Source organism: Candida metapsilosis (genome assembly GCF_017655625.1).
Source record: "Candida metapsilosis strain BP57 chromosome Unknown scaffold7, whole genome shotgun sequence".
NCBI classification, from domain to species: Eukaryota; Fungi; Ascomycota; class Pichiomycetes; order Serinales; family Debaryomycetaceae; genus Lodderomyces; species Lodderomyces metapsilosis.
The window spans coordinates 1086084-1112108 of NW_027138165.1; the positions used below are offsets into that span (position 1 = coordinate 1086084).

A 26025-nucleotide genomic window follows, 5' to 3' on the forward strand; every position below is an offset into this window, starting at 1 on the left:
TTACTTACTAGTTGCCACACTACTAGCTAGTCCAGAAAAGAAACTTCAACAAAGGACTATTCGACAGTATTAATAATCGTAAATAGAGAGTCGTTTTTTTTTTAACTTATTTCTAAAAAATACATACCGTATATTTAAAATCAAAACGAAAATCATTATAATTATACACATCAATTTTACTAAATTACAAAAAAAACTCTATACACACGAAGGTTGTGTCTTTTAAAATACATATTAATTACAAAATAACCCTTTCTCTAACAGCACTTCTAAATCACTTGTAAATCTTCCATTGTCTCCGTCGTCCCCCTCTTTGTCCAAACTCTAACAAAAATGCATCTCTATCCTCCTTCTCAAAATATCCCAAACTCATTCAGGTTAAGATGAGGCGTATTCCGACCGCTACTATTATTATTATTATTACCCTTGGCTTCATTAGCTTGTTGTAAAATCTGTTGTGGCGATAACGTCGACAATTGAAAATTAGATCCATTGCTCAACCCTGAACTAATTCCACCATTGTCAGTATTGAAACTTGGGTTATTGTTGTTGTTACTGCTAATACCGTTGCTGCTATTATTATTATTATTATTATTATTGTTATTGTTATTGTTGAAATCGGTGCCCATATTAACAGTGGAGTTCAACCCACCCATGCCCATATTCATGTTCATATTCATATTCATGTTGGGATTCATGCCTAACCCCAGGGGTGTTCTTGACGATGAGCTTGTGAATGTGTCTGCGAGTAACATGTCGTCAAACGGTTGTTGGAATTGGGTAACTGATGATGAGAGTGGTGGTTGTTGTGATTGCTGCAGTTGTGGTTGCGGTGGTGGAGGAGGTGGAGGTGCTTGTTGTTGTTGACGTTGCTGCTGTTGCTGTTGCTGCTGTTGCTGTTGTTGTTGTTGTTGACGTTGCTGTTGTTGCTGCATTTGTTGCTGCAACTGTTGTTGTCGCTGCTGCTGTTGCAAGTTCAATTGCTGCTGTGACGGAGCCCGTTCCTGAGGTAAAGGTACTGGATTTGATTGTTGTTGTGGTACCGGTGGTTGTTGAAATTGTCCCATGGCTGCAGTTCCAGCACCGGTTCCGACTCCGACACCTCCTGCCACTCCGACACCTCCTGCCACTCCCACTCCCACTCCCATTCCTCCAGATTGCTGTTGCAACATCTGTTGTTTTCTCATCGCTTCCATCTTCATCCTCAAAAACTGCAATGCTTCAGCGTATAGCTCTTGTAACTTAGCATACAAGGGAAACAACTCCGGCATATCTGGAGGTGCCGACAACACCACAGGAAAATTAGACTTTGAAGCTTGTGATTGTGGCTGTTGTTGTTGTTGTTGTTGTTGACCATGATACTTTTCATATATATAATTCAAAGTAGTCAAGTTACACTGTAGTCTCTTGATGTAATTTGCATATGATTGAGTAATGTTGAGTCTGTTTTCATTTGACATTTGTTGCATTAATGACTGGTTACAAATGACATTGGTGTACATGTTGCTGCATTTCTTCATAAGATGAGTATTTATCAAAAGTAAACATGTTACTCTGTCTCTGTCTAATGACAAAGGTGCCCTATCGACAAAGTCCATGTTGTATATACTTTATTGGGGAAAAAGATCGGAACTGTTGATACTTTTTTTTTACTCTGTTTTTTTTTTTCTGTTTACTGTTTTGGTATAAATTTTTTTGTCTTCTTCTCAGTTTGTTCTAATGTGGCTGGAAAATATATTATTTACATCAACAGCTTGTCTTACTATATACATCACCCACGAACTAGTGAATCAGCTCTGGTTCCCGTCACTCGTCTCATTCCAATAAATGACATGTCGAATGTTGCTCTTCCTTGAGTAAGAGCTCTTAATTTCGACAAGTACCCAATCATTTCCTTTAATGGCGTCTCGGCTATAATAATCTTCTTATTAGCAAAATCTTCATTTCTACCTTTGGTTCGCGATAATGTGTAGTCAGGTGGCACATAAGTCTTTTCGACAACTTCTGAAGTCCAATCAGCAATCTCAGTGTCTTGTACAGATTCATCTTCAACTGCTAAAATGACAGCTTGACACCTTTGCGTCAAATCATGTGAAACTTCACCCAAATCATTTGAATTGACATAAACTTTAGTAATCATCACTGGCTCAAAAATGGCAAAGTTGGATTCGATTTCTTTAACTGATTGAATAGCTTGTCTGCTAGCATTCATCAATGAGGGAACTAGCTCTTCACCTCTATCCACTGGAGCATCCCATTCATTTATAGTAACCAAAGTCGAATGCAATGAAAGTCCCAATTGTGGGCCACCCATTTGCAAGGAAGTCAAACATCCGTTTACCACAGCCTCTTTTAAGTCATCCATAGAGTTGGGGCATTTCCATCTCCGATCACTCAAAGCAGTTTTCACGTGTTCCGATGTGGCAGAATCTGGCAAAATTATAACATTATTCTCATCTTCAAAAATATGTGCGCCTGACACTGACTCAAAATCAGAGCAATTTTCAACGTGACCAACTGTTAACCTGACTCGAGTAGCTTCATCCTCAAAGCTTCCTTGTGCTTCTGCTTTGCCAACAAAAGATTCCTTAAAAGAAACTGCTACATCGCGTAAGTTCACTTTTGCTTTCATATCATTGATTAATCTTTCACGAACAATGTCTAGATGTAGTTCTCCCATTCCACTAAGCACAGTTTGTCCCATCTCTTCATCCACGTGTACTTTCAATGATGGATCTTCGCGAACTAAAATATCCAAGCATTTTCTCATATATGCTTCATCACCGGCAGTATGTGGCTCTATACTAGCATTAAACAAAGGTGGAGGTATATCAATAGGCATCAATGTAATGCTTGATTCAATTGGTCCAACTGCTTTTTTACCCACTGCACTGCAAACAAATGTATCTCCAGTCTTGAACTCGGTTTCGTAGCCAGGAATAACCCCAATATCACCAGCACTGACACTTTTAACTTCCTCTGGTGTGTCACCATGCATCACAAGTAAATTTCTAACCAAGAGTTTCTTTCCGGTTCTTGTGTTGATCAAATTAGTGGATGCATTCAACTTCCCGCTGTAAACTCTAACAAACGTCATTGGTCCTCTAGTGGCATGCGTCATGACTTTAAACACAAGACCTACAGTCAAGTTCCTATCATTATTGAAAATCAATCCCCTTGTATCATCCATCTTTTTCGAAATTTCTTTCTTTTTGCTTTTAATTTCTGGTAAGGTTGTTTGTAAAGGAGATGGCAAGTATTTGGTAATTCCATCCATTAATGGTTGCACCCCAATGTTTCTAAATGAAGATCCACAAAATACAGGAGTTAGATAATTCGCCACGGTAGCTTTTCGGATCGCCAGGTCTAATAAATCAGGAGATATTTTCAAATAATCTTCATCATGCTCAAGAAACGCATCAATAATGGTTTCATCAACTTCACCTAGTGTCTCCACCATAGACTCTCTTGCCTTACAGTACATCTCAAAAAGCTCAGGTTTAGATTCATTCAAATCGACAACATCAATCTCTTTGCCAAATTCATCCTCCTCTTTCCACTTCAACAACTTACCATGCAACACATCAATAACACCTTTGAAAATGTATTCCTGGTCAGCAGCAACTTCAAAGTAAGGAAGATTGCATAACACCACTCTTGTCTCGAGTTTTTGTATAACTTCCCGAACAGTTCTACTGAATCCGGCTCCAGGACGATCCATTTTATTTATATACACTACCCTTGGTAAGCCCAATGCACTAGCCTGTTTCCATACCTTCTCAGTTTGTGCTTCAACCCCAGCAACTGCATCTAGAATCGTCACCGCTCCATCTAAAACGCGCAATGAACGCACGACCTCGAAAGTGAAATCAGCATGGCCAGGCGTGTCAATTATATTGATCTTGTGTTGATTCCACGGTATAGTAGTTGCTGCCAGCTGGATAGTGATACCACGTTCTCTTTCTGATCGAAGGTAGTCGGTAACAGTGTCTCCTTCGTCAACGTTTCCAATTCTTCTACTTTTCCCACTATAGTAGATCATCCGCTCAGTAGTGGTTGTTTTCCCTGCATCAATGTGTGCAATGATTCCAATGTTTCGTATTTTCAGTAGTGCAACATTGCTGACTGTAGAATATGACCTTGCTGAGAGGGTAAGCTTTAGTAGTTGATGCCTGAGTATCATTAATGAATGAAGATGGAATCTTGATTCAATTTTTTTTTTTTTTTCCTTTTCAGATTCATCTCGCTTTTGTTGCAATTCTTGCAATTGGTTGCAAAGTGGGAGCGACATGAAAAACACCCTTCGGTATGCGGGAAGCGGGTTGTTGAGGGAAGGGAGGGTGTTCTACGTGCTTTGAAATGTCATTTAGAGCTGGTGATTTGTATCTACTGCTGAAATTTCCTCGTGTGTGACTACTCAAAAAAGCCCCTATACAGAAAGAGATTGAGGATAACTTTATTCGAATTTTGAAATACGTACCGTTTATTACTTTGTGCATCAAGTGTTTTTATTGTTTCCATCCTTTAAAGTTAGGCTATTTCAAATGCTTCGGGACTTGATTCTCGTGTCTGTGCCATAAGATCAAATACCACATAGAGCAGCTTGAGGTTGTTGAATAATTAACACATTTCTTAACAATTAGGCTTATAGATATCCATGGAAACTCGTGGAGGTTTTTGATCGTGAAATAATTTTGCAGCAAAATCAAACAAAATCTATCAATAAAAAAGAAATTGGTTCAGTTTATTCAATTTGTTGTGGGTTTCAAAAGAAATTACTCTCAATTGATAAAAAGGCATAGCAGAAGAGGTTTATTTAACTTAGAGCTTCTACTATGGGATATTTGCTTCGCTACAAAGAGAAATAGGGTTGAAAATATTCAAAATTTTACTTCCACTTATTAAAGCGTTAATCCGATTTTCCGAAAAATTAAGCTTGTGGCGTAGTTGAATTTTAGTATTCTCGGCCGGCCTCGACTCAAATTTAGTTCGAGAATGGTCGATACGCAGTGCGGGTGGTTGGTCTAGATGGTATGATTCTCGTTTAGGGTCGTTAGCCTTCCTTCACGGGTTGGCTTCTGACTTACGGGCGGTCCCGGGTTCGATTCCCGGATCACCCCGCTTTGTTTTTTTTTTTGTTTCCCTCCCTACTTTTTTTGATATTTGAGAGGTCCTCTTTTGATTACCATTACAGCAAGACAGTGTGAGTTATTTACAACATCCAAAGCTGTCTGCGACGATTGCGGTTCTATTCAGTACAACATTTTTCATGTTGTGAATTGAAGAAATTGTGTGTATGAGGTTGAAGCCATTTTGATAGTCGTGTTTGACCACTTTCTTATCCGTTTTATTATTCAGTAAGAAACCGTCTTCATCATTCTTTGAGAGAAGCGGTTTCATCCTGATACATTAAGGCAAGCCGTTTTTGTTTCCGCCAATGGGCTGTAGCTGCGGCTATTTCGCACTTTTACCGGATTTATTGTTTTCTAAACAATGGAGATGGCTTGGATAAATAGTGGCTTGCTATTTTGATCATCTTCAGAGACCGAACTCGTCAATTATGGGATGGTCCCAGGTGATATTACTGAAGCTCTCCCCTCTGCACATTTGGATCACCGAGGTCGGGCTGAACTGGTGTGTCTATTACCTTTTCAGGTTGCGCTAATGCCGTTCTTGCATGCTAAATCCGATAAAAAAAAAGTTCATTATCGGTAAATCCATCGTGTAGAGTATTCAATGCTTGTTCATGGAGATATGCGACCACTCTATCGTCACTTAGTCTACTGTATGCTTCTAATGCTTCTTTCCCAAATTCATCCTTTTATTCGGTACAAAAACTAGCATGGCATGGAGTTTTTCCCTTGAAAACTTTATTTTGATGTTGTGGGAAACTCGATCCGCTTACCGAAATTTTCTCCATTCCTATTTTGTGGTACGAAAATTTTACTCATCTTCATATAATTTGATATAATATATAAACAGCATTGAAGCAGTTTACTGTGACTTGTTAATCTCCACAATCAGTATCGCATGAATCATCAAACACACACCACTTTTTCACAATGACATCAGGCAGTTCTTCAGATAACAACGTTACAAGAATAAGCTTATCCAATTCCAATAGCGATGAGAAACAAACAGATCCAGAAGAGGAGTTTTTCCCACCCAAAGAGGCTCTCGACGAACATGATCCAAACACTGATGGTGGGTATGCTTGGGTTGTTTGTGCTGCATGTGTTCTTCTAAATTTTTGTACGTGGGGTATGAACTCAGGTTTCGCGATATATTTTGCGTACTATATAAAACACCAGTCTTTTGCTGGAGCAGATAAGTTGGATTACAGTTACATTGGAGGTATCGCATTTGGGGCGGGTATATTTTTCTCACCATTAATTACGGTATGCATGGGACTATTTGGGTTTAAACCTGTTTTAATTGTGGGGAACTGTCTTCAGTTTACAGCCTTGATGTTGGCAAGTTGGTCAACCAAACTTTGGCAATTGTATTTAACGCAAGGTTTGATGCAAAGTTTTGGTCTCGCATTTCTTTCAATTCCAACACTTACGTTGCTACCACAATGGTTTAAGAAGAGAAGAGTCTTGGCTGGTGGTATAGCATCAGCTGGATCCGGTTTAGGAGGAGTTGTCTTTAATTTGGCTATGCAAAAAGTGGTTGATCGATCAGGGGTGCGCTGGGCGTTACGGGCACAAAGTATAATTGGATTTGGATTAACGTGGATCGCAATCATTGCTGCCCGAAGCAAAGCTTCCAAACATCATATCGAATTTAACTTTATTGATATAACAGTGCTTAAAACAGCTGGTTTTTACTTGTTATTGTTTTTTGTGTTGACATGTATATTTGGTTACGTAATTGTGTTGTACACATTATCCAATTTCACTCAAAGTTTAGGTTACAGTGAGCATCAGGGTGCTATAGTATCAGCCATGGTACAAGTGGGATCATTTTTTGGTAGACCAACCGTTGGATATTTATCAGATAAGCTTGGTGCAGCTTCAGTGGCCACTGTAGCGTACTACATTGTTGGAATTTTCTGCTTGGCAATGTGGATACCAGCAAGAAACTATGCCACTGTCATTGCATTTGCCATCATCGAGGGTGCTTTCATGGGAAGTATATACGCCATCATTGCTCCATTAATGGCTCAAACTTTTGGTCTACGAAAAATGAATGTTGTTTTTGCAAAAGTATGGACTTTTATGGGTATTGCAGGGATTTTTTCACCTGTTATCGGAGTCAAGCTCGTCAAAGGGGATGGAGCCGGTGTCGATCCTACAAGTTACCGAAATTGTTCTATTTTTACGGGAGTTATGTTTTTAGCAAGTGCAACGACAATGTTAATAATGAGAGGATATTTAAAAGCTAGGGATAGGATTATATCTAAGGATGGGAAGGTCGATTCAGATAAAGTAGATATTACTCAAGTTTCAGTGCCATTTTTAGACGTATTTACCCACTTGTTTGCAATAGGTGGGGCAAAAGCATAGGAGGAAAAAGTATAGTAGCTGTATAGATGTAATCAATACATAATTTGCCACAAAGAAATATGGGACTGAAAGGGTTCAATTATCAAGATCCAGAGTCTGTCAAAAAAAAAAAAGAAAATCACGCGTTACAAAACAAAAAAGAAACAAAAAATAATATAGCAACAAATGCAGGACGTGTTTTAATTTGTTTATTGTTTATTGTTTATACTTATTACCGGATCAAAACTCCCTTTGCCCTTTTATTCTTTTAAGCACTCGCTCTTTTCATTGATACATTGACAGATACAACAGCAATTGGACTTCTAATAAGATGACAAACACCAAAATCAATCACCGCTTGGTGGTCATGATTGAACCACACAAGCAGTACCACAAGGTGAATTTTGTAGACGAATTAAAGGAAATAAAAGACACAGAGGTTACAGTTCACTACATTGACAAAGCCAAAAAGGAGAAGGCCGCTTTTGAACACGAGTTTGACTACGTTCATCTCATAGTATCATACGAAGAAAGAAAATGGGAGCCATTGACCAAGTTTATTGATTTTTTAAAAAACAATCCCCATCTACTTACTGACCACACAAGTGTTGGGTGCCACATTTTCTTCAAAATAGACAAGGGTTGGAACGATCACACTGCTAATGATAAGAAACAATACAAAAAGTTTATGTCAAGTCTTGAGGAAATTTGTGGACCAAAGGTAACTCATTTATCGTTCATTGACAAATTTGTAAATGAGGATCTGGGTCCTAAAGCGGATGAGGAAATGAAGCAGGATATTGAACCTTTTAAGAATTTGAAAATTTTGGATATTCCTGATAGTGGCCTCGATTCATTCCCTGAAATTAAGTTTCCAAAGACATTGGAAGTTTTAAATATTAATGGAGATTGTTACTTGGATCTGTTGGATAATTTCCATTTCCCACCCAAGTTGAAAAGATTTATGGCCTCAGGCTGTGGCCTTGTTTATCTTTCTCGGACTTACTTTCCAAGCACTCTTGAAACCTTGCACTTAGCGGGTAATAGAATGTATGTCTTGGATGGAATTACATTTCCGAGATCATTAACCGACCTTGATGTTTCCGCAAACAGAATTGACAGTTTGTCTGGTGCCAGATGGCCACAGAAACTTGAATCACTCAGTATTGCAATGAATCCCATTGAGAACTTAAAGGGTGTAAGTTTCCCTCAGCTGTTGAAAATATTAGACGCTGGGTCTATTCCTAATGATGCAATGGTTGGCGTTAAATTCCCTGAAGGGCTTGAAGTTTTAAACCTTCAATCGGCAATGACCACTCCTCGTGGGTTGAAAGTGCCTCCTCATGTTAAGACATTGGTTTTAACCGAAGATGGTGTCACCAGTGTCAACACTTTGAAGTTACCCAATAGTATCGAGACGTTGTACTTGAATGGAAATAAAATCAAAACTTTAAACAAAGTTCAATTCCCTGCTAATCTTAAGGAGTTATATTTGGGTGATAACCTCTTAACAACTTTGAAGAATGTTCAATTTCCAGATTCCTTAGAGGTGCTTGATATAGAAAATGATCAAGAATGCTTAGTTAGCGAGAAGCAGATTATAACGTTGAGGGATGTAACCCTCCCACCAAACTTGAAAGTTTTGAAGCTAGGCTACCAGGGTATTAGAATCCTCGAAAATTATGAATTCCCTGAAAGCTTGACCCAATTGAGTTTAACCTATAATGATATGAAATCTATAAGGAGTGTCAAATTTTGTAATAATTTGAAAATCCTCGACTTGAGCGGTAATCCAGAGCTTTTATCGCTTGAAAATGTCAAGATCCCAGAGTCAGTCACAGAGTTGAGTATTCCTGAGGAAATGGTTCCCAATTTACCGGCTGACATTGTTGATAGAGCCAACAAGGGCAGCCTAATCTTGAAGAAGATTCATACCGACATAAGTGTTTATGATGGTCCTCTTTTTGATGAGCCTTTTGGAGTATTCACCAGCGATGATATTAAGAAGGCATTGAAAAAGAAGGAAGAGGAGAGAATCGCCAGATTCGGAAGAGCTGAGTAGAAGAATTGTTTTTTTTATAAGTTTGTATTTTCAAGGGACATCTATGTTACTAAATACTTTATTCATCATCCTCTTCATCGGAATCATCTTTGTTTTCAGCTTCTTTACTTTCCAACAAACGCTCAAGTTCAGCGTCTTCGGTAGCAGTGACAGCCTTTGGTGCCATGTTGACCTTACATACACCACCATTTGACTCTATACTTTCAACAATTTTCTCAATGGCAGTTTCCAAAAGACGTACTCCTTGATTTTTGTCCAATGATTGCACAGAAAGAAAGTATAATGGAGCAGCAACCAACTTGGCTTTGACTTGCATTTGTTCAGTAGATACTGACTCTGCTGCCTTTAAAGCCAGCTTGATTGCATCTATACCTTCGTATCCAAAGCACGATACTTCGACATCTGCTCTTATATTGATTGCTTGTGGGGTCAACCTTCTCGATATGTACAACTTCAATTCCTCCAATACACCTTCAGAAGGGGCCACAAGGCCTTCAAAAATGGTTGGGTCGGTGATGGAAAACTTGAAGGCGTCATAAGCATGTCCATACTTTCTGCTCAAGGGCCAACCTATGGTTTCGTACAACTTTTCCAATGGTATGTTGAATTTTTCGGCACAGTGTCTCAAGATGGAATGGACTGCTTTACTTTTGTTGTATCTCTCGTCACACTTTACAATATCTTCAGCTGACACTCTTCTTTTGGACAAATCAATGTAACCCTTTTCCTTGTCAACTCTCAATACGACAGCAACTTCATTCTTTCCCACTCTAATCAACTTTTGAATAGAACGAATACGTCTTCTTGACAATTCAGACAATAAAACCATACCTTCAATATTGTCGTATTCTAAAAGTTTAACGTATGCTCCCATTTCGGCAATTTCTTGCACGTTGACCATAACAACTTCGTCCACTTCGGGATACTTGTTTTCATAGAATCTGCAGTTTGTTGAACTCATGATGGATACTGGCTTGATCTATCTTGTATATAGGTGATGTATGTATATCTCGTTGTTGTTCTGATGACCAAGATCTGACTCAAATTTTTCACCAAGAGAGAGAGAGCAGAAGCAAAAAAAAAAAAAATTTTGTTCTTTGAGTTTTGTGCACGTCTGCAAATCTACCAAGTACCTGACCACTGGTGGAGATATAAGCGGTGGATGTGGGTTTTCATTGAAGTCAAAAAAAGATATCCCTGTTCTGACCTATCATTGTGTATTAATTTTGAAGGAAGGGAAGCCAAGGTCAAAGCCTACTTCGTAGTTAGAATGTGAGCCAGTTCAATCAGGAGGAATTGAGGAGCAGTGTCAATAGGGTATTGTCTCTCTTAATTGGCCTCGTCTCACTGGCAGTGATTTGCTTGGGAAGAAGACTGAAAACTACAGTGATTAAATTTAATGAAATAGACATAGTGGCTTAAGAATCACCTCCTCGATGACTCAAGTTCGTAAAAGTTTTAGGGTTGAAACTCCTATATGGTGACACATTGTGGGGAAAACTTTCAAGAGAGATGCTTTACCATACACGCAATGGTTTCCTATCTTATTAGAGTCATTGGGTTGCCTCGTTTGGAAATGATCAAACGTTTGTTTCATCACAAACTTTTGGGCGGTTAACAAAGCTTTGCTTTTTTTCCCCAATACTCTTATCCACTGTAAACCTCTATAAACTATGGCTAGTCATACTTTCAAATCTCTCTATCGAATGTTGCTCGACGAGTCACCCAATGACGAAATTTCCGAATTCTTTTAACTGTCTTAATGTCGCAAAAGAAAACAATACGACAGTCTCTAGAGCAAAACAAAAAAAAAAAGGAAAGTTTGGGGTTTTTGTTACTCAATAATAACAACAAGAAAGTAAAAATAAAATCTCACACAACATAAACATAAACATAAACATTCCATATCCCCCTCCTCATTCCTTTAACGCCATACAGATCTTTGAGTTGCCTAATTTGTGTTACCAAAACACACACACACACACACACACACACACACACACACACACACACATTCACTTGCGTTGCTATTCTTGTGTAATTCTTCAAAACTTCTATATGAAATTTTTCTTATTGAAGCAGAAACTATAGATCCTCCACCCTTCAGTCATTCGTTCCTTAAATTTGCATTTTAACACTATACGCTTCCTCACTCCACTTTGCATACTGATTTTGTGCTATCGCCATACCCCCAAGCCAATCATTAAACATTATATGTTTTTACTATGGACCTAGAGAATAATGTTATACATATTGAAGATAGTTCCAAAACCAAGAAAGTTGGAAATTCACTTAAACGTAATCGGATCTATATCATATCTATGACAATCGTTGCAAATATTATACTATTCTACAGCCTCCACCTACTAAATGCGAGGTACTCTGAAGCTTTTCCATTTGTTGTACCCCGCTTAGAAGAAGAACCCACACTACAGAAGTCAGATTCAAATCTTACCGACTTTGTCAATAGTTTTGCAAACAAGGAAATATTTAGTCAGGTGCAATTTTCAGAACATGCATTCTATGATCGAGAGGACAATGTGGTGGGAACAATTGAGTTTCCCAAGTACAACCAATATCAAAAACAGCCTTACGTTGCAAATGGATACATTGGAAGTAGAATTCCCAACTTGGGACAGGGGTTCACCTTTGATCAACTAACGGACTCGCCTGATTCAAAGGAGGATGATTTGTACAATGGATGGCCATTGTTTGACAAGCGATTTTCTGGAGCTTTTATAACAGGATTCTATGACCTTCAAGAAAACACTACTGGAAACAACTTTCCAGAACTTTTGAAAAATGGGTACGAAAGTGTGATATCAGCTGTGCCACAGTGGACAACATTGAAGTTGTCGATTCAAAAAGGCGACAAGAACTACACATTGGACCCTTCTTCGCCTGATGGAGTTGGACAAATTACAAACTATGTACAAAATATGTCCTTATCAAACGGTATAGTAACTACACAGTTTACTTGGTTGGACTTGCTAGATATAAAGTATACTGTTCTCGCACATAGATCGGAGATAAATTTGGGTCTAGTTAAAGTGGACATCCAAAATAAAGGAAATGATACTGTGGAAATAGATGTGATAGATGAGTTGGACTTTGATACGGCACAAAGGTGTCAGTTGAACCTGGTTGGTCACGATAATTCTGGTATATACGTGTCATTCCTGCCAGAGAACCTAGATTACATTTCAGGAGCCATTTATTCAACACTTCATCTCGACGGTATTCTCCGTCGTTCGAACAATAAACTAACAAAACAAACATCACTGATTCAATTGAAGGGGCAAGATTCCACTGAATTTGGAAAAACGGTGGGCATTGTGTCCTCAGACTTGGATCCCAAAAAGTTTGAAAACGCAAGAGACACGCTTCAATTTGCCAAGCAAGTTTCTCAAAAGTTTGAACACTTTGATTTGATTATAAAGACTCATTTACAGGCATGGACTCAGGCAATAGGAAAAGTACCCAAGATTTCATTCCCAAACGATCCTTTACTAGATTTGGGATCCAGGGCTTCAGTATACCACTTACTTGCGAATACCCGCTCGGACGCACAAGGGTTGACAGGAGCACTCGGTGTTGCAGGTTTAAGCTCAGATAGTTATGGCGGTATGGTTTTCTGGGATACTGATTTCTGGATGTTTAGGGCGATATTGTCTCTTAATCCCAACCACGCAAAAAGCATTGTGAACTACAGAGTTCATACACACGAGCAAGCTTTGAAAAACACACCTCAAGGATATGAAGGTGCTGCATATCCATGGACAAGTGGAAGGTTTGGAAATTGCACAGCAACGGGCCCTTGCTTGAATTACGAATACCATATCAATTCTGCTATTGCTATGGCTGCTTGGGAATTGTATCTCAGTGGTGCGGTAGATGATGAGTATTTGAAAAGTACAGTGTATCCTTTGGTTAATGATGCAGCAAAGTTTTATGCCGGCTATGTGACTACTTATAATGAAACAATTGACAAATATGTCACCAACAATCTCACCGACCCCGATGAATACGCCAATCACGTTGACAACGGGGCCTATACCAACGCAGGTATTGCATTGCTCATGAACTGGATCAATGATATTGGCAGTATTCTAGATGTTAAAATGCCTGATAACTATAAAGAGATATCGCAAAAAATGTATCTTCCAACTGCAGACAATTCGCAAAATATAACTTTGGAATACTCGGGAATGAACTCATCGGTGGGCATTAAACAAGCAGATGTTGTGTTATTGACGTATCCTTTACAGAATAGTTTGGTTGATGAAGAGCAAGCATACACAAACATGGAATTCTATTCGGGAAAACAGGTTAGCTACGGACCAGCCATGACATTTTCGATATTTTCTATTGTTGCTGCAAATTTGGCTAGTAGTGGTTGCGCGTCTCAATCGTATCTACACAAAGCAATGCAACCATACTTTAGAGGACCATTTGCGCAGTTTTCAGAGCAGAACAACGACGATTATAAAACAAATGGAGGTACACACCCGGCATTTCCATTCTTGACTGGGCATGGAGGCTTTGTACAGGCAGTGATACAAGGATTGACTGGGTTGAGACATTCTTATACCATCGAAAATGGCAAAATCTCTCGATCATTGTTTTTGGATCCAGTTTCTGTGCCATGCTTGGGTGATGGGGTTCAGTATAGTGGCATCCATTACGACAACCACACTATATCAATGAACATAACTGACTCGACGCTTGTCGTTAAAAATGAGGGCAAAACGTCAAACAAAGCAAATGATTATATATCAATCACTATCGCTGACAGAAACCCTGTTCACGGGACTTACAAGTTGAAAGATGGCGAAGAAAAATCATTCAAACTATATCAACCTAGTAAGAACTTTGAAGATAGTATATCTGAATGCGGCTTGACAACTTTTTACAACATTACCGAGGGCGCCCCCAGTGATTCCTCTTTCCTGATTAATGATGGTGATAATTCCACCAGATGGCAAGTCAAATACAACGACACAACGGGAAAAATATTGATTGATTTGCACTCTGTGAAAAACATCTCCAGTGTTATATTCAACTGGGCTGATAAACCTCCTAAAAAAGTGAAACTTCTGAAGTATCGGGATACCAGATTCAATACAGTGACTGATTTCTTAGCAAAAGTTGATTTTGGTAATCCAGTTTACAAAAATTATCGATTTGCCAACCCTGAAGAGAAATTGTTGAACCAGAGCGACGTATTTGAAGAAGTGCAGTCTGAGGATGTTTCCATTAGTGCGCCATTTTCAAGTAAGGAGTTTGAAGAAGTTTTGGTCCCTTTGCGACACAACACAACTTCCTGGGATATCAAATTACAAAGCAGGTTCCTTCTTCTTGAAGTTGATGGCATTCACAATACAGAGCCGATTGAAGATGACTACGGTGGGGCAAAGATTGCCGAGGTTAGCTTTTTCAATACATAAAGTAGACTAGAATAAAAAACAGATTAGAGATGCTCCAAGAGTGGTTACATTGTAGTTTTCTGTTACTCTTCAAGATTGTAAAATTATAATCCGAATGTGGGTCACACAATCGACAGTAATCAAAATTATACATGTACTTCTAATACATTGCTTCTGCCATTGTAATGAGACGCTTGAGACCAGTGTGCCAATTACCCAATTCATCAGTAAAGTTAGTAGCAATCTCAACATCAATAGCTTTTGCCTCGTCAAATCTCTTGTTTTCCAATTCTGAACTAACTTCCTTCAAAGAATCAGTGAGGGGCTTGGTCAAATCAGCATTGTTCAAATGGTCAAACAAAATATTAATTCTATGCTCCATATCAGCACCGTGCCTTGCAAATTTTTCTGGAATGTTTGGCTTGATTGCTTCAATGACTGTGGTTAAGGAAGTGTATATTGGTTCCAACTCTTCAGAGATATGCGACCTATCACCTTTGGGATGCTTGGCAGGTTCTGGAGCTGCTTGAGCAACACTAGTTGCAGGTGGCTGTTCGCTCACTGAAACTGGTGGACGCGTTGGTCCGGTTGGTGGTGGTGGTCCCACTGGTGCGAATGATGACTGCACTGGAGTTGCCATGCTTATTCCAAACGGCTGTTGAGGTGGCGCAGCAGTTCCAAACTTTGAACCCACTTCAGGATTTCCAACTGGTGGCAAATGAGGAGAGTTGCTTTGTACTGAAGGTGGGGGTGCATATGGATTCTTTGGTACCGCAACAGTTGGTGTTGGTGGACCTCCGAAAGCTAAAGGAGGAGGAGATGCATATGGCACTTTTGGTGGAACTGGTTCACTTGTTGGTGCATATGGGTTTTTCATAGTGGCAGCAGGGGAAGTAGCTGCTGCTGCTGCTGGTGGTGGTGGCGGAGCACCGAAATTTGGAACACCTGCTTGTGGAGGTTGCGCAGTGCCTGGAGGTGGCGCGTATTTGGTTGTTGGTATAGGCTTTGGAGATACAACTTGTTGGGTTGGAATTGAAGTTCTTGATGCACTACGGCTGCCAGTCTTTGGTGGGGGAGCGAAACCAGTTGTTGAGACTGTCCTCTTTGGTGGGGCAAAGGAGTTACTGATACTGCTTTGACTTGATTGACTTGGCATTGGTGGCATTGATGGAGTTGGCACAGCTGCAGCAACAGGTGCTGGTGGAGTGGCAACCGCAGCAGCAGCAGCAGCGGCCCTTCTTGGTGCAGTAGTTTTTGGTTTGAATGTTTCTGGCAAATCATTCCATCCATCTGTTTCCAGCTTGTTACTCTTGGGGGCTGAAGAAGTACCTTGCATTGGTGGTGGTGGGGGAGTTGGATTTAATGCCGCAGGAGTAGCTACAGGAGATGCTGCCTTGTAGATGTTATTAGGCGCATATGGGTTTGATTTAGCATAAGGATTTGCCTTGGGTAATACAGCTGGATAGCCTGGTTGAGGTAAAGTTGCTGAAGCCTGTTGTGGTACAGGAGGTGTAGCATATTGGAATCCCGATGGTTGTGGAACAGGTGCCGGAGGAGCTTGGAATTGTTGGAAACCTGTATTGGCTGCAGCTGGGTACACAGCTCTTGCTTTTGCAACGGAAGGTTGTCTTGGAGCCTTTTGCTCAATTGTAGTAGCTCTCAGAGATAATTTGTTGGCAGTAGTAGTCACCTTAGGCTGAGCACTCTTTCCAGTGGCCTTCAATATTCTTTCCTTTTCAACACCAGCAAGTTCACCAGGTAACATTAGCAACACCTTTTCAGCCAAATCAAATTCACCAGATCCGGCAACGAGATTCACAAATTCCAACAAGGCTTTCGAGATAGGTTCAGCCAGCGGACCAGTAAAAGCACCCTCTTTTTTGGAAAAGAATTTGTAAGTAGCAACTTTTTCAACAAAATTGGTCAATACATGCAAACGTGCTTCAGAAGGCGATGATACCTTTGCATTGTCAGATTTCAACAATTCCAATTCATATTCGGGTAATTCTTGCAACCAGAGATGAGCCAATTTGTCCAAAGCGCCACCAGCTAAGTAGCATGTAATGGCATCTTCTCTATTTCCATCGCTTGCACTTAAAATTCGATCACCTAATTCAGACATCTTGTCACCATACTCCTTTGAGTCAACAGCAATTGCCTTAATCCCCTTTGCAATTTCCTTCCAATCACGGACATTGGCATGTGCAACAAGATCAGTGACATTTCTGGATGACACATTGTAGATAACCCTGGCTAAGCTGTCTTCTTTGTGCTTTTTAAAGTAAGCGGTTTTTACTGCTTGTTTCACGTTGTCCGAAGCGTCCAACGCCAATACTAACGCCTCGACCAATTTCTTTTGATCTAAAGAAGATTGCACTGCATCTTCAATTCTGTTGTTTAAAATTAAATTAATCAACTTTTTATCAGCATCAGATGCATTTGATCTGAAGATTGAAAAGTTTCCAGAAGGCACGTACTCGTCATCAGTTGTTTTAACTTTACCATTACCAAGATGCGCAAAGAAATCATCGTCTCCATTAGCACTAGCATCTGCACCATCTTTTTCTTTGTTTTCAGATTGGCTTTTCTCGTCTTTACCTTCTTCGTTCTCGCTATCAGAGCCAAACAATTTATCTTTTCCATTCTTTGAAAATGTTTCCAAAATCTCCCAATCTGCATGATTTTTGCCCTTAACTGTGTCATCACTTAACCTTGTTTCAATGATAGACTCATACTTGTCATTTTTCAAGTTTTCAAAGTCACTACCCTCTTTCTTGAACCCAGCGAGATACTTTTCCACCTTTACGACAGATTTTCCATTAACACTTTCAACGGACACCAATTTCGATCCAAATCCGAAGGAAACAGACACAGGATTCTTGAGCCAAGCTGGTGCTTGTTTAACTTCAAAAACAGGTTGTTGGGTTTCTGTAACTGAGAGTTCATTCCAAAAATCATTGTCATTGTTAGAAGCATTAACTTTTGTTGAAACTGGAGGCGATGTATCTTGAATAGTTTGAACATTAATTTTACCATCAAATGAAGCTGTAGCAAAAATTTCTGGTGCTGATGGTGCAAATCTAGTCTTGAACGCCCAATTTGCAGTTGTTGGGTACTCGGCCAATTTCTTGCCTTCGATTGGATTCCATAATATAGTGGCATTGTCTTTACCACAAGAGACCAACAAGTTTGCATCTTGCTTACACCAATCCAAAGATAAAACACCTTTCTTGTGTCCTTCAATGACTTTTTCAGGAGCATTGGAGTTTCTTAAATCCCAAGTTAGAATCAACGGACAAGAATCATTATCGCTTGCAGTAACCAATTGCGTAGACTTTGTTGGGTGCCATCCAACATGGGAAAAGTTTGCTCTGCCACCTGGTCCATTGTATGAAAGATGCAACACCTCTTTTTTAGTTTTGAGGTCCCAAATGGAGGTATAACCACTGTTACCTGTGCTTGCAAAAATATGGCTAACAGAGTTATTCCAAGCAACACAGCTTATCTCATCCATCGGAGTCATTGCTTGACCTGGTGCAAAAGGTTCGCTGAAGCTTTTAGTGTCCCATACAAAAATTTGTCCGTTGGAACCACCAGTGACAAGAACATGGGCTTGGTTAGGGTTAAATTGTAATGACTTGACAGCACCAGTGTGCTTGTTAGATTTATGAACAGACGATTTGGCGAGGTCCTTCGTCTTGATCAAGTTGGCAACATCCCAAAATTCAACGGTTCCATTCTCATAAGCGCCTGCTAACAACCCTTTTGATCTTCCTTCAAATGGTTTCGACCATGCCAAAGCATAAAATTTGTTCTCCACAGACGCTGAGAAAAGTGGTTCAGTTTTTCCAACTGGCGAAAATATATCCCATATCTCCAAGGCAGCTGAAGAACTAAAGTTAATGTCAACAGCCCCAGCAACAGTTCCAGTGGCTAATAACGGAAGACTATCCAGACTCCATGCGAAAGTTGAAGTACGATTGATTTCACTTATCTTGACCATCTTGTTTTCACCTTATTTGATTTTAGCAAAAAAGTCTTGGTGAGTCAATTGGATTCGTACTGAAGGTTTTGTATTGCCTGATTTGAGTTGTGATTGTCTAAAGCTCCAGGCGTTGTTGTATTGGAAAATAAAAAAAAGAAATTGAGAACAACCAACCAAAGCAAAAAAAAAATAAAAAAAAAAATGAACAACAGAGTTTTTAGTTTGTGTGCTGTTTTCTTTTTCTTCGGCCCCTCTATTGATTTCATTGTTAATAGGTGAGAGATTGTTGCTGTTTTATATACTCTTCTAAAGCGGGCTACTCTTACTAAGCTTGCTTATAGTATATAGGACAACTACTATGGTCCTACCCTTGAAGAGAGTACCTCATATAGTCTCAGCGTTAGCTGTCCACGGTACCATGTAAGATCTCGCTTTGAACAACGCATCAAAGATCGAACGCGACATTGTACACTTTTTTTTTCAAAAACGACATGAAATGTCGCAGTTGGTCAATTTGTTAGCACAAAACGCGCCTATGTTTTAACTCAGTTAATCTCTATCTCTTTAGCAACACAGTTGAGTGGAGCGGTGGCTCATGAAAGCACACCCAGCTCAACTTTAGATTGAAAAGGAAGAACAGGTGTAATCGGGAGACATCTCGCTATACTTTGCGAACAAACAAACAAACGGCCACTGTTCACTCATTTATCTCATTTCTTGAAGTCTACCAGCTCACAGTCCCAAAGTTCCCCAGTATACTTCACTGCAAAAGATAAACAAGCATCAGGTGTTATGCTCCCCATATGTAAAATTGGTATTGTAATAATACAGCCGAGGATGAATTTTTTCGCTTTGTTTCCTTTTTTTTTTACTTTTTTTTTTCTTCGATTTTTTTTCAATTCTCATATCATATATAACCGATCCAAATGCAGGTGTCAAAAAATTGGTCAACATCCGCCGCATATTTTTTAAGTTAAAGCTTCTATGGGTATGATGGAGACGAGTATAAAGAGAAAGAATTACAATGCTATGCTTATCCATGCCCTTATGCACAGGGTTGGGAAGCCATCACTCAAGGCGTTTCTTTACGCGTATCTTTATTTGGTGCTTCCTAAGGTGATCAAGGCTATTGTAAGTGCAGTGAAAAAGGGCAAGTATGACAGGATGATACCAAGAATAAAAAAGACCATGATAAAAGCATTACATCCACGCAAGTTTCCAATATTTGCCGCGAGCTTAATCACAGGTATAAATGTTTTGGAGCCAATGGTTTATGGCCTTATAAGAAAAACTAAAGCTTTGGGTACACCATCATCAGCGTTATTTGTGTCTACATTGATTTCAGCTTTGGCATCGGCGTTGGTCACCTTTCCCTTATTTCAAAGCCACGTTGTCAATTTAGGCAGATATAATTCCCTAGATCTCACATTGTTGGTAGCCACTAGAGCCATGGACACCGTTTTTTCATCAACATTGTCCCACATTACACCCCCTGGCCTCAGTAAATATGGAGATGCGTTACTCTTTATTGCCAGCAGTACGCTAGTGATGTTTGCTTGGTTTTATCATCCAGAGAAGTTACCTCCTGCTTATTCCAAATGGATAACCTCAGCAGCAAATATGGACCCCGATTTCATTGAGGTATTAAGATTAGTCAAGAATAAGGATTTAATCTACGGACAACACGGTCCTTACGAGGATTTTTTAACTCCATACTGTTTGCGATACGGCAAAGATCCAAAGAGAGGAAATACATTCATAAATCAGCCAATAGATTGTGAAGTTGTACATGCGTTCAGGTCTAAGAGCTGTGAAGTCCACGCTTTGTGGAGATTCTGGAGAGGTTTCAAATTTGCAATCACAGTTTATGGGCCGCTTAATTTATTCATGTTGGTATTTCCACTGAAAATAAAGACTTCAAAGAGGTTGCTTAGGGCATTCAAGTCCTCTATCCGTTCATCCTGTTTCTTGGGAGCATTCATTGGCCTTTATTGGTATGGAGTATGTTTAGCAAGGACAAGAGTGTTGCCTAAACTTTTCCCTAAAATACCGAGGACGAGATTCGACGATACCATATGTGCCGCATCCGGAGCGGTCATGTGTGGATTTTCGTCTTTCTTGGAGACAGCACAGAGAAGAAAAGAGTTGGCCTTGTTTGTCGCGCCTCGAGCCTTAGGTACATTAATTCCATCTGAACCATCAAAGATCAACTTGAAAATTGAAAGTTTTGTCTTTTCAATAAGTTTGGCTATATTGGTTGCATACTCCAGAAACAGGTCATCGAGTGTTAGAGGTATCTTCGGCAAAGGTCTCAAACAGGTATTTAACGTTCAAGAATACAATTGATGAAGTAGTGAATATATGGTTCTTTGTAGATAATAGTTTGGTGTTAGCCTCATCTCCAAGGTAGCGCTCAATGAGCCCAAAAATAATGATTTGCCCTTTTTTTTTTTTTTCGATATCCGAGATTCTAAAAGAGACACTTAACCTGGACATGATATGTTGGATAAGGAATCCGAAGAAGAGATAGATACTGTTGAATTCCAGTTTGCCATTCCACCCAAGGGCCCGGTTAAAAACTTTGACAAAAAACACGATCAACTTGGGAGTATTTTGAATGTACCGGCCTCCGATACTTTACTTAAAATCATTTTTGATACAGTGATATCGCTATGTGACCCATTCACTCAACCAGAGGAAACAGAAGATTATATTCTAAGTGTTAGCTGCATATCAGACTTAGTCATTTCACTTCTGTACTCGTTTTACATGGAAGATGAGAGCGCGAAGGAATTGGAGATACAGTCTGTAAAGTTTGAAATATCCACCAAATTCTTCACCTTGCTCCGGCTAATACACGATTCATTGAATGCGTCGGATGAATTGAAGTTGAGATTTGTAGATAATAGCGAAGAGAAATGGAAATCAACCCTTGGTGAATGGACACCCAAGAGCTCTGTCGCAAATGACGAGCTTAATTTGAAACTATTGTATTCAGTGATATGTGTTCTTGTAATGGCAATCCAGAAGATGTTTGCTCCAAAGTTGGGAGGAGAATCCAATCTAGCGACGAACCCTTACCTTCAGTATTTAATAACACTATGGAAGTGCCACACCAATATCATCTTGCTTGGACTTGAAATAGATCGTCGAATTGAATTTAATAACCAAGAGAAAAATGAGGAAGAGGAAACACCGTCAATTATCATCCAAGTCTTGAAAGGATCGAGCTCTGTACGTTGCGTGCTTGCATGGATAATCAATCAAAATCCGTCACTGGCAAATGATTACGATTTACCACTTGAAAATACCAAATCAATTGCAGAAGCCGCAATGGATTTAGAGCATGAAACTATTTTAAACTTTATCGAGCCTTTGGCAAGGTCAACTATTAATGGTGGAGCGATTCTGGTGGACATGAGACTAGTTATAATCGCTTTGTTGATCTTGTACTCATCAACTTCGTATACCAGTGAACAGCATCGTGAGACAGACAAGCCATCTGTTAATGAGGAGCAAGCGCTTCGAAAGCTCAACAAATCAAAAGGCATTGCAGAATTGGGTGACGTGTTGATTGACTTGGAGTATGCTGACCGATTTGACGAGGATATCAAGTATATTTTAGATTACGAGGTAGAGGAAGTTGATGGTGAAGATGAAAAGATGTCAAGAAGCAACAATAGTGATTTAAACAGCATAGCAAATGAGGACTTGGCGGAACAAGAAGCAATTGATATTCAATTTGACGACCAAGGACGAGATTGGCGGGATATAGTGAGAGGCGAAAATGTACGCTTCAACCCGATTTTTCTTGAAAGATTTGCATCGTTTGACCAAGGGAAAGATAAATCTCAATCAGACGATTTTTTCACAACATGGGATGAATTGTACTTTACTTTTGAATTTTTGTGCTTTTGCTCAATTGAAGGCAGTGCCGAGGCAGAAGCCAAAATTGGACAACTGGTGATTAATACAATCTCCAAGGCGATCAAAGATGAAATTGAAGGTAGAGAAACTTCTATAACCCCTGATTTGATCCACAAATATTGGTCTTCTCCAGCGCTGGAAATGGACATTAAAAAAGCTCAAGACAACAACAAGTTACTAATTCCAATTTTCAATATAACCAAGTTTGAACTCTTGCTACAGAGCAACTCAAAATTAGCACGTGCAGCAATGGATGAAATGCTCATGTGCAATGGCCACCGTAGGTTGTTGGTTTGGTTTATTACACATGATTTGAACTTGTCGAATCTACTAATAGACTATGTATTTCAACTTGCAGTTGGTCTACGAGGCAGTACTTTATCTTCAGCTCCTTATCTATTTTCGAGACAAGGTGGCAAAGTCATACTAAGTGAAGTGGAACAGCTGATGCTCTTGCATGAGTTTTTCACCAACAGTGCTTTCTATTTATCTGCAAATGAAGGTCTTGAAATTGACGACGGATACGAGGTGGTCTTGGCTGAATCAATTGCCAAAAAATTGATGGTCCTCCTCTGTTTGATGATATCACAATTGATTAAGCTTAATATCATCAAGATTGGCGAGAAGAATAACCGCGATGATATCCATAACTACAACAATGAATTACAAGTGCTATTGATTGGATGGATTGGGAAAGTTCCAGAGGCGAGACAATTATACTTTAGAATCAAGAGTATTCAAAATGATCAACGAGCGGACCATGGTAAAAATGACACACCTGTGGATCCCTTACAAAGGAAAGACTTATTGAATAGATACAGGGATATGTCGGCTCTGGAAATTGATACTGATTTGGATGCGAATCTTTCAAATGCCAGAATCATAGATGACTTTGCCAAGAGGATCGAGACAGGATTATTGGCTATCTTGAGCAAAGGTAAGATTGGAAAATCATCCACCATTCAAGAAGATTTCCATACTTTTATCGCCAATTTTAACACATTATGTAAAATTGAGACCTTTGCTGAATACTTGTTTGAGAAATTCGAAGCGGTTATTACTTCTGGTGATGTTACCGATTCTGGCAAGAGTTTAGAATCAAAAGAAGACTCGGCGTCTGAGCCTCTAAATGAGACTACGAATGCCAGCAATAATGCTCAAACTAAAAAGAAGTCGAAATCGAAATCCAAAAAGAAGGTCAAGTCTAAAAAGACTCGCTGAGAAACTACGTAGTTTTAATGAACTATTCTTTGTATGACAACCAATTCCGAGTCACTTTAACCTTAGTTTTGACTTCTACGCGGTTGCAGCTTTCGCCGCTATGTGCCGAAAAAAAGAAGTCGATCTCTCTCCCCCTCTCTCCGTTTATTTCTTGCTTTATAAACTCAACAAATGTTTAGAAACACCTTGAGTGCACAATCATTTAGGTCCACCATCATGTCTGCCAAAAGGTTCAATTCATCAATTACTCCAGTATGTATGAAGTGAAGAGGCTATGTGAATTATTACTAACTAAAATTAGGTGAGAACTTCTCAAGCTCCTCCACCAGCCGCTTCATACTCACAAGCGGTAAAGGCAAATGGTATGTATTTGATTACAAAGAAACACATCAATTGGATGTGAATTGTTAATGGACACAGTACTAACAGTCCGACACAGGATTCATCTACGTATCGGGTCAAATTCCTTACACTGCTGAAAACAAACCATTGCCAGCATCATCCACAACTCAAGATTATGCCGAACAAGCAATTCAAAATGTTTCCGCCATTTTAGAAGCTGCAAATTCTTCTTTGAAGCATATCGTCAAGGCCAACATTTTCTTGACCGACATGAAGGCCCAGTTTGGCGACTTTAACCAAGTATACGGCAAGTACTTTAACGAACATAAACCAGCTAGGTCTTGTGTCGCCGTAAAGGAATTGCCATTGGGAGTTCCATTGGAAATTGAGGTTATCGCTGTTGAGAAAGATGATACGAAATTATAAAAACAGGGGGGAGGGGTGTATAGGTGATGAATAAATGCTCCAAACTTGTGGATTGCGCTACCGTTATGTAGGAATTAGCAGGAAGTGGTCTCTTTATAGAGTCATTTCAGATAGAGGAGAGTAAAGCTCTGATTGCAGATATGACAACTCTATCATTATTTTCGCCCCTACATTTGAGCTAATGAGATTCCTTCGTTGTGGGTAAGTACTCCTTCAGCATAGAACGCTACTCCCCTAAGGGTAGTGCATTTTGAACAATTTGCTTTTTTTTTTTTTTTAAAAAAAAACAGTCACAGCAAGTCAGGTGAAAACTTTTTTCAGTTGAAAACATCTTTACCGCAGTAGTGTATCTAACAACCATCACACAAAAATTCATTTTTCTCACAGACCTTACCTTTCACTTTACAGAAAATTTCAAAATTTTATTGAAAAGTCATTTTTCATACGACTAACACCAACGACATAATACACCTTAACAATGGCTCAACGTGTTACTTATAGAAGAAGAAATCCATGTATGTTTAATCACCATTAATGACCGCATTCACAAAGTGTCTTGAAGTGGGTATCCCAGGAGATGATATTATTGCAGATGTGATTAAAGATGAACTTGGATCATTCAGTATTGGGCAGTTTGCAAAGTACACATCTGGACCTATGAATAGCCATATCATAAAGTAGCATTTATCCTACAGGCTCATCCTGGAGAGTTCTCATGACATAGTGATTCTCACCCATGAAAGTCTCATCTCATACACGTCAAGTACCGAATGCAATCAAGAAAGTCAAAATACTAACTTTTATTCTCTAGACAACACCAGATCCAACAAGATCAAGGTCGTTAAGACCCCAGGTGGAAAATTAGTTGCTCAACACGTCAAGAAGGCTGCTTCAAGAGTCAAGTGTGGTGACTGTGGTTCCGCTTTAGCTGGTATCTCAACCTTGAGACCAAGAGAATACGCTCAAGTTTCTAAAACTCACAAGACTGTTCAAAGAGCTTACGGTGGTTCAAGATGTGCCAACTGTGTTAAAGAAAGAATTGTCAGAGCATTCTTGATTGAAGAACAAAAGATTGTCAAGAGAGTATTGAAGGACCAACAAGAAAAGGAAAAGAAGGCTGGTAAGAAATAAATTTAACTTAAGGGGTGT

General features: G+C 39.4%; 11 protein-coding genes across 11 annotated transcripts; 7 read left to right on the top strand and 4 right to left on the bottom strand. All coding sequences in view use genetic code 12, as the record gives it.

Annotated features, from left to right (window-relative positions):
- Window positions 1–353: 353 nt before the first annotated feature.
- I9W82_005055 (uncharacterized protein) lies at window positions 354–1598 on the bottom strand (the record flags this gene model as incomplete). Its single annotated transcript, XM_067694192.1, has 1 exon — window positions 354–1598. One exon carries the CDS (start codon window positions 1596–1598, stop codon window positions 354–356), a length of 1245 nt encoding a protein of 414 aa, XP_067546537.1.
- A 173-nt stretch (window positions 1599–1771) lies between these two features.
- Window positions 1772–4183, bottom strand: MEF2 (Mef2p; the record flags this gene model as incomplete). The annotated part of the gene is made up of 1 exon (XM_067694193.1): window positions 1772–4183. One exon carries the CDS (start codon window positions 4181–4183, stop codon window positions 1772–1774), a length of 2412 nt encoding a protein of 803 aa, XP_067546538.1.
- Window positions 4184–6062: 1879 nt separating this feature from the next.
- On the top strand, window positions 6063–7508 carry I9W82_005057 (uncharacterized protein; the record flags this gene model as incomplete). Its single annotated transcript, XM_067694194.1, has 1 exon — window positions 6063–7508. One exon carries the CDS (start codon window positions 6063–6065, stop codon window positions 7506–7508), a length of 1446 nt encoding a protein of 481 aa, XP_067546539.1.
- A 346-nt stretch (window positions 7509–7854) lies between these two features.
- On the top strand, window positions 7855–9549 carry I9W82_005058 (uncharacterized protein; the record flags this gene model as incomplete). Its single annotated transcript, XM_067694195.1, has 1 exon — window positions 7855–9549. The coding sequence occupies one exon, from the start codon at window positions 7855–7857 to the stop codon at window positions 9547–9549; it is 1695 nt and encodes a 564-aa protein (XP_067546540.1).
- Window positions 9550–9607: 58 nt separating this feature from the next.
- Window positions 9608–10510, bottom strand: SUI2 (translation initiation factor eIF2 subunit alpha; the record flags this gene model as incomplete). The annotated part of the gene is made up of 1 exon (XM_067694196.1): window positions 9608–10510. The coding sequence occupies one exon, from the start codon at window positions 10508–10510 to the stop codon at window positions 9608–9610; it is 903 nt and encodes a 300-aa protein (XP_067546541.1).
- A 1264-nt stretch (window positions 10511–11774) lies between these two features.
- On the top strand, window positions 11775–14996 carry ATC1 (alpha,alpha-trehalase; the record flags this gene model as incomplete). The annotated part of the gene is made up of 1 exon (XM_067694198.1): window positions 11775–14996. The coding sequence occupies one exon, from the start codon at window positions 11775–11777 to the stop codon at window positions 14994–14996; it is 3222 nt and encodes a 1073-aa protein (XP_067546542.1).
- Window positions 14997–15135: 139 nt separating this feature from the next.
- On the bottom strand, window positions 15136–18978 carry PGA63 (Pga63p; the record flags this gene model as incomplete). The annotated part of the gene is made up of 1 exon (XM_067694199.1): window positions 15136–18978. One exon carries the CDS (start codon window positions 18976–18978, stop codon window positions 15136–15138), a length of 3843 nt encoding a protein of 1280 aa, XP_067546543.1.
- Window positions 18979–19950: 972 nt separating this feature from the next.
- On the top strand, window positions 19951–21306 carry I9W82_005062 (uncharacterized protein; the record flags this gene model as incomplete). The annotated part of the gene is made up of 1 exon (XM_067694200.1): window positions 19951–21306. The coding sequence occupies one exon, from the start codon at window positions 19951–19953 to the stop codon at window positions 21304–21306; it is 1356 nt and encodes a 451-aa protein (XP_067546544.1).
- A 153-nt stretch (window positions 21307–21459) lies between these two features.
- I9W82_005063 (CCR4-NOT core subunit) lies at window positions 21460–24108 on the top strand (the record flags this gene model as incomplete). The annotated part of the gene is made up of 1 exon (XM_067694201.1): window positions 21460–24108. The coding sequence occupies one exon, from the start codon at window positions 21460–21462 to the stop codon at window positions 24106–24108; it is 2649 nt and encodes an 882-aa protein (XP_067546545.1).
- A 171-nt stretch (window positions 24109–24279) lies between these two features.
- On the top strand, window positions 24280–24876 carry MMD1 (isoleucine biosynthesis protein; the record flags this gene model as incomplete). Its single annotated transcript, XM_067694202.1, has 3 exons — window positions 24280–24364; window positions 24426–24470; window positions 24548–24876. The coding sequence occupies 3 exons, from the start codon at window positions 24280–24282 to the stop codon at window positions 24874–24876; spliced, it is 459 nt and encodes a 152-aa protein (XP_067546546.1).
- Window positions 24877–25354: 478 nt separating this feature from the next.
- Window positions 25355–26007, top strand: I9W82_005065 (60S ribosomal protein eL34; the record flags this gene model as incomplete). The annotated part of the gene is made up of 2 exons (XM_067694203.1): window positions 25355–25391; window positions 25688–26007. 2 exons carry the CDS (start codon window positions 25355–25357, stop codon window positions 26005–26007), a joined length of 357 nt encoding a protein of 118 aa, XP_067546547.1.
- Between the last annotated feature and the right edge of the window lie 18 nt (window positions 26008–26025).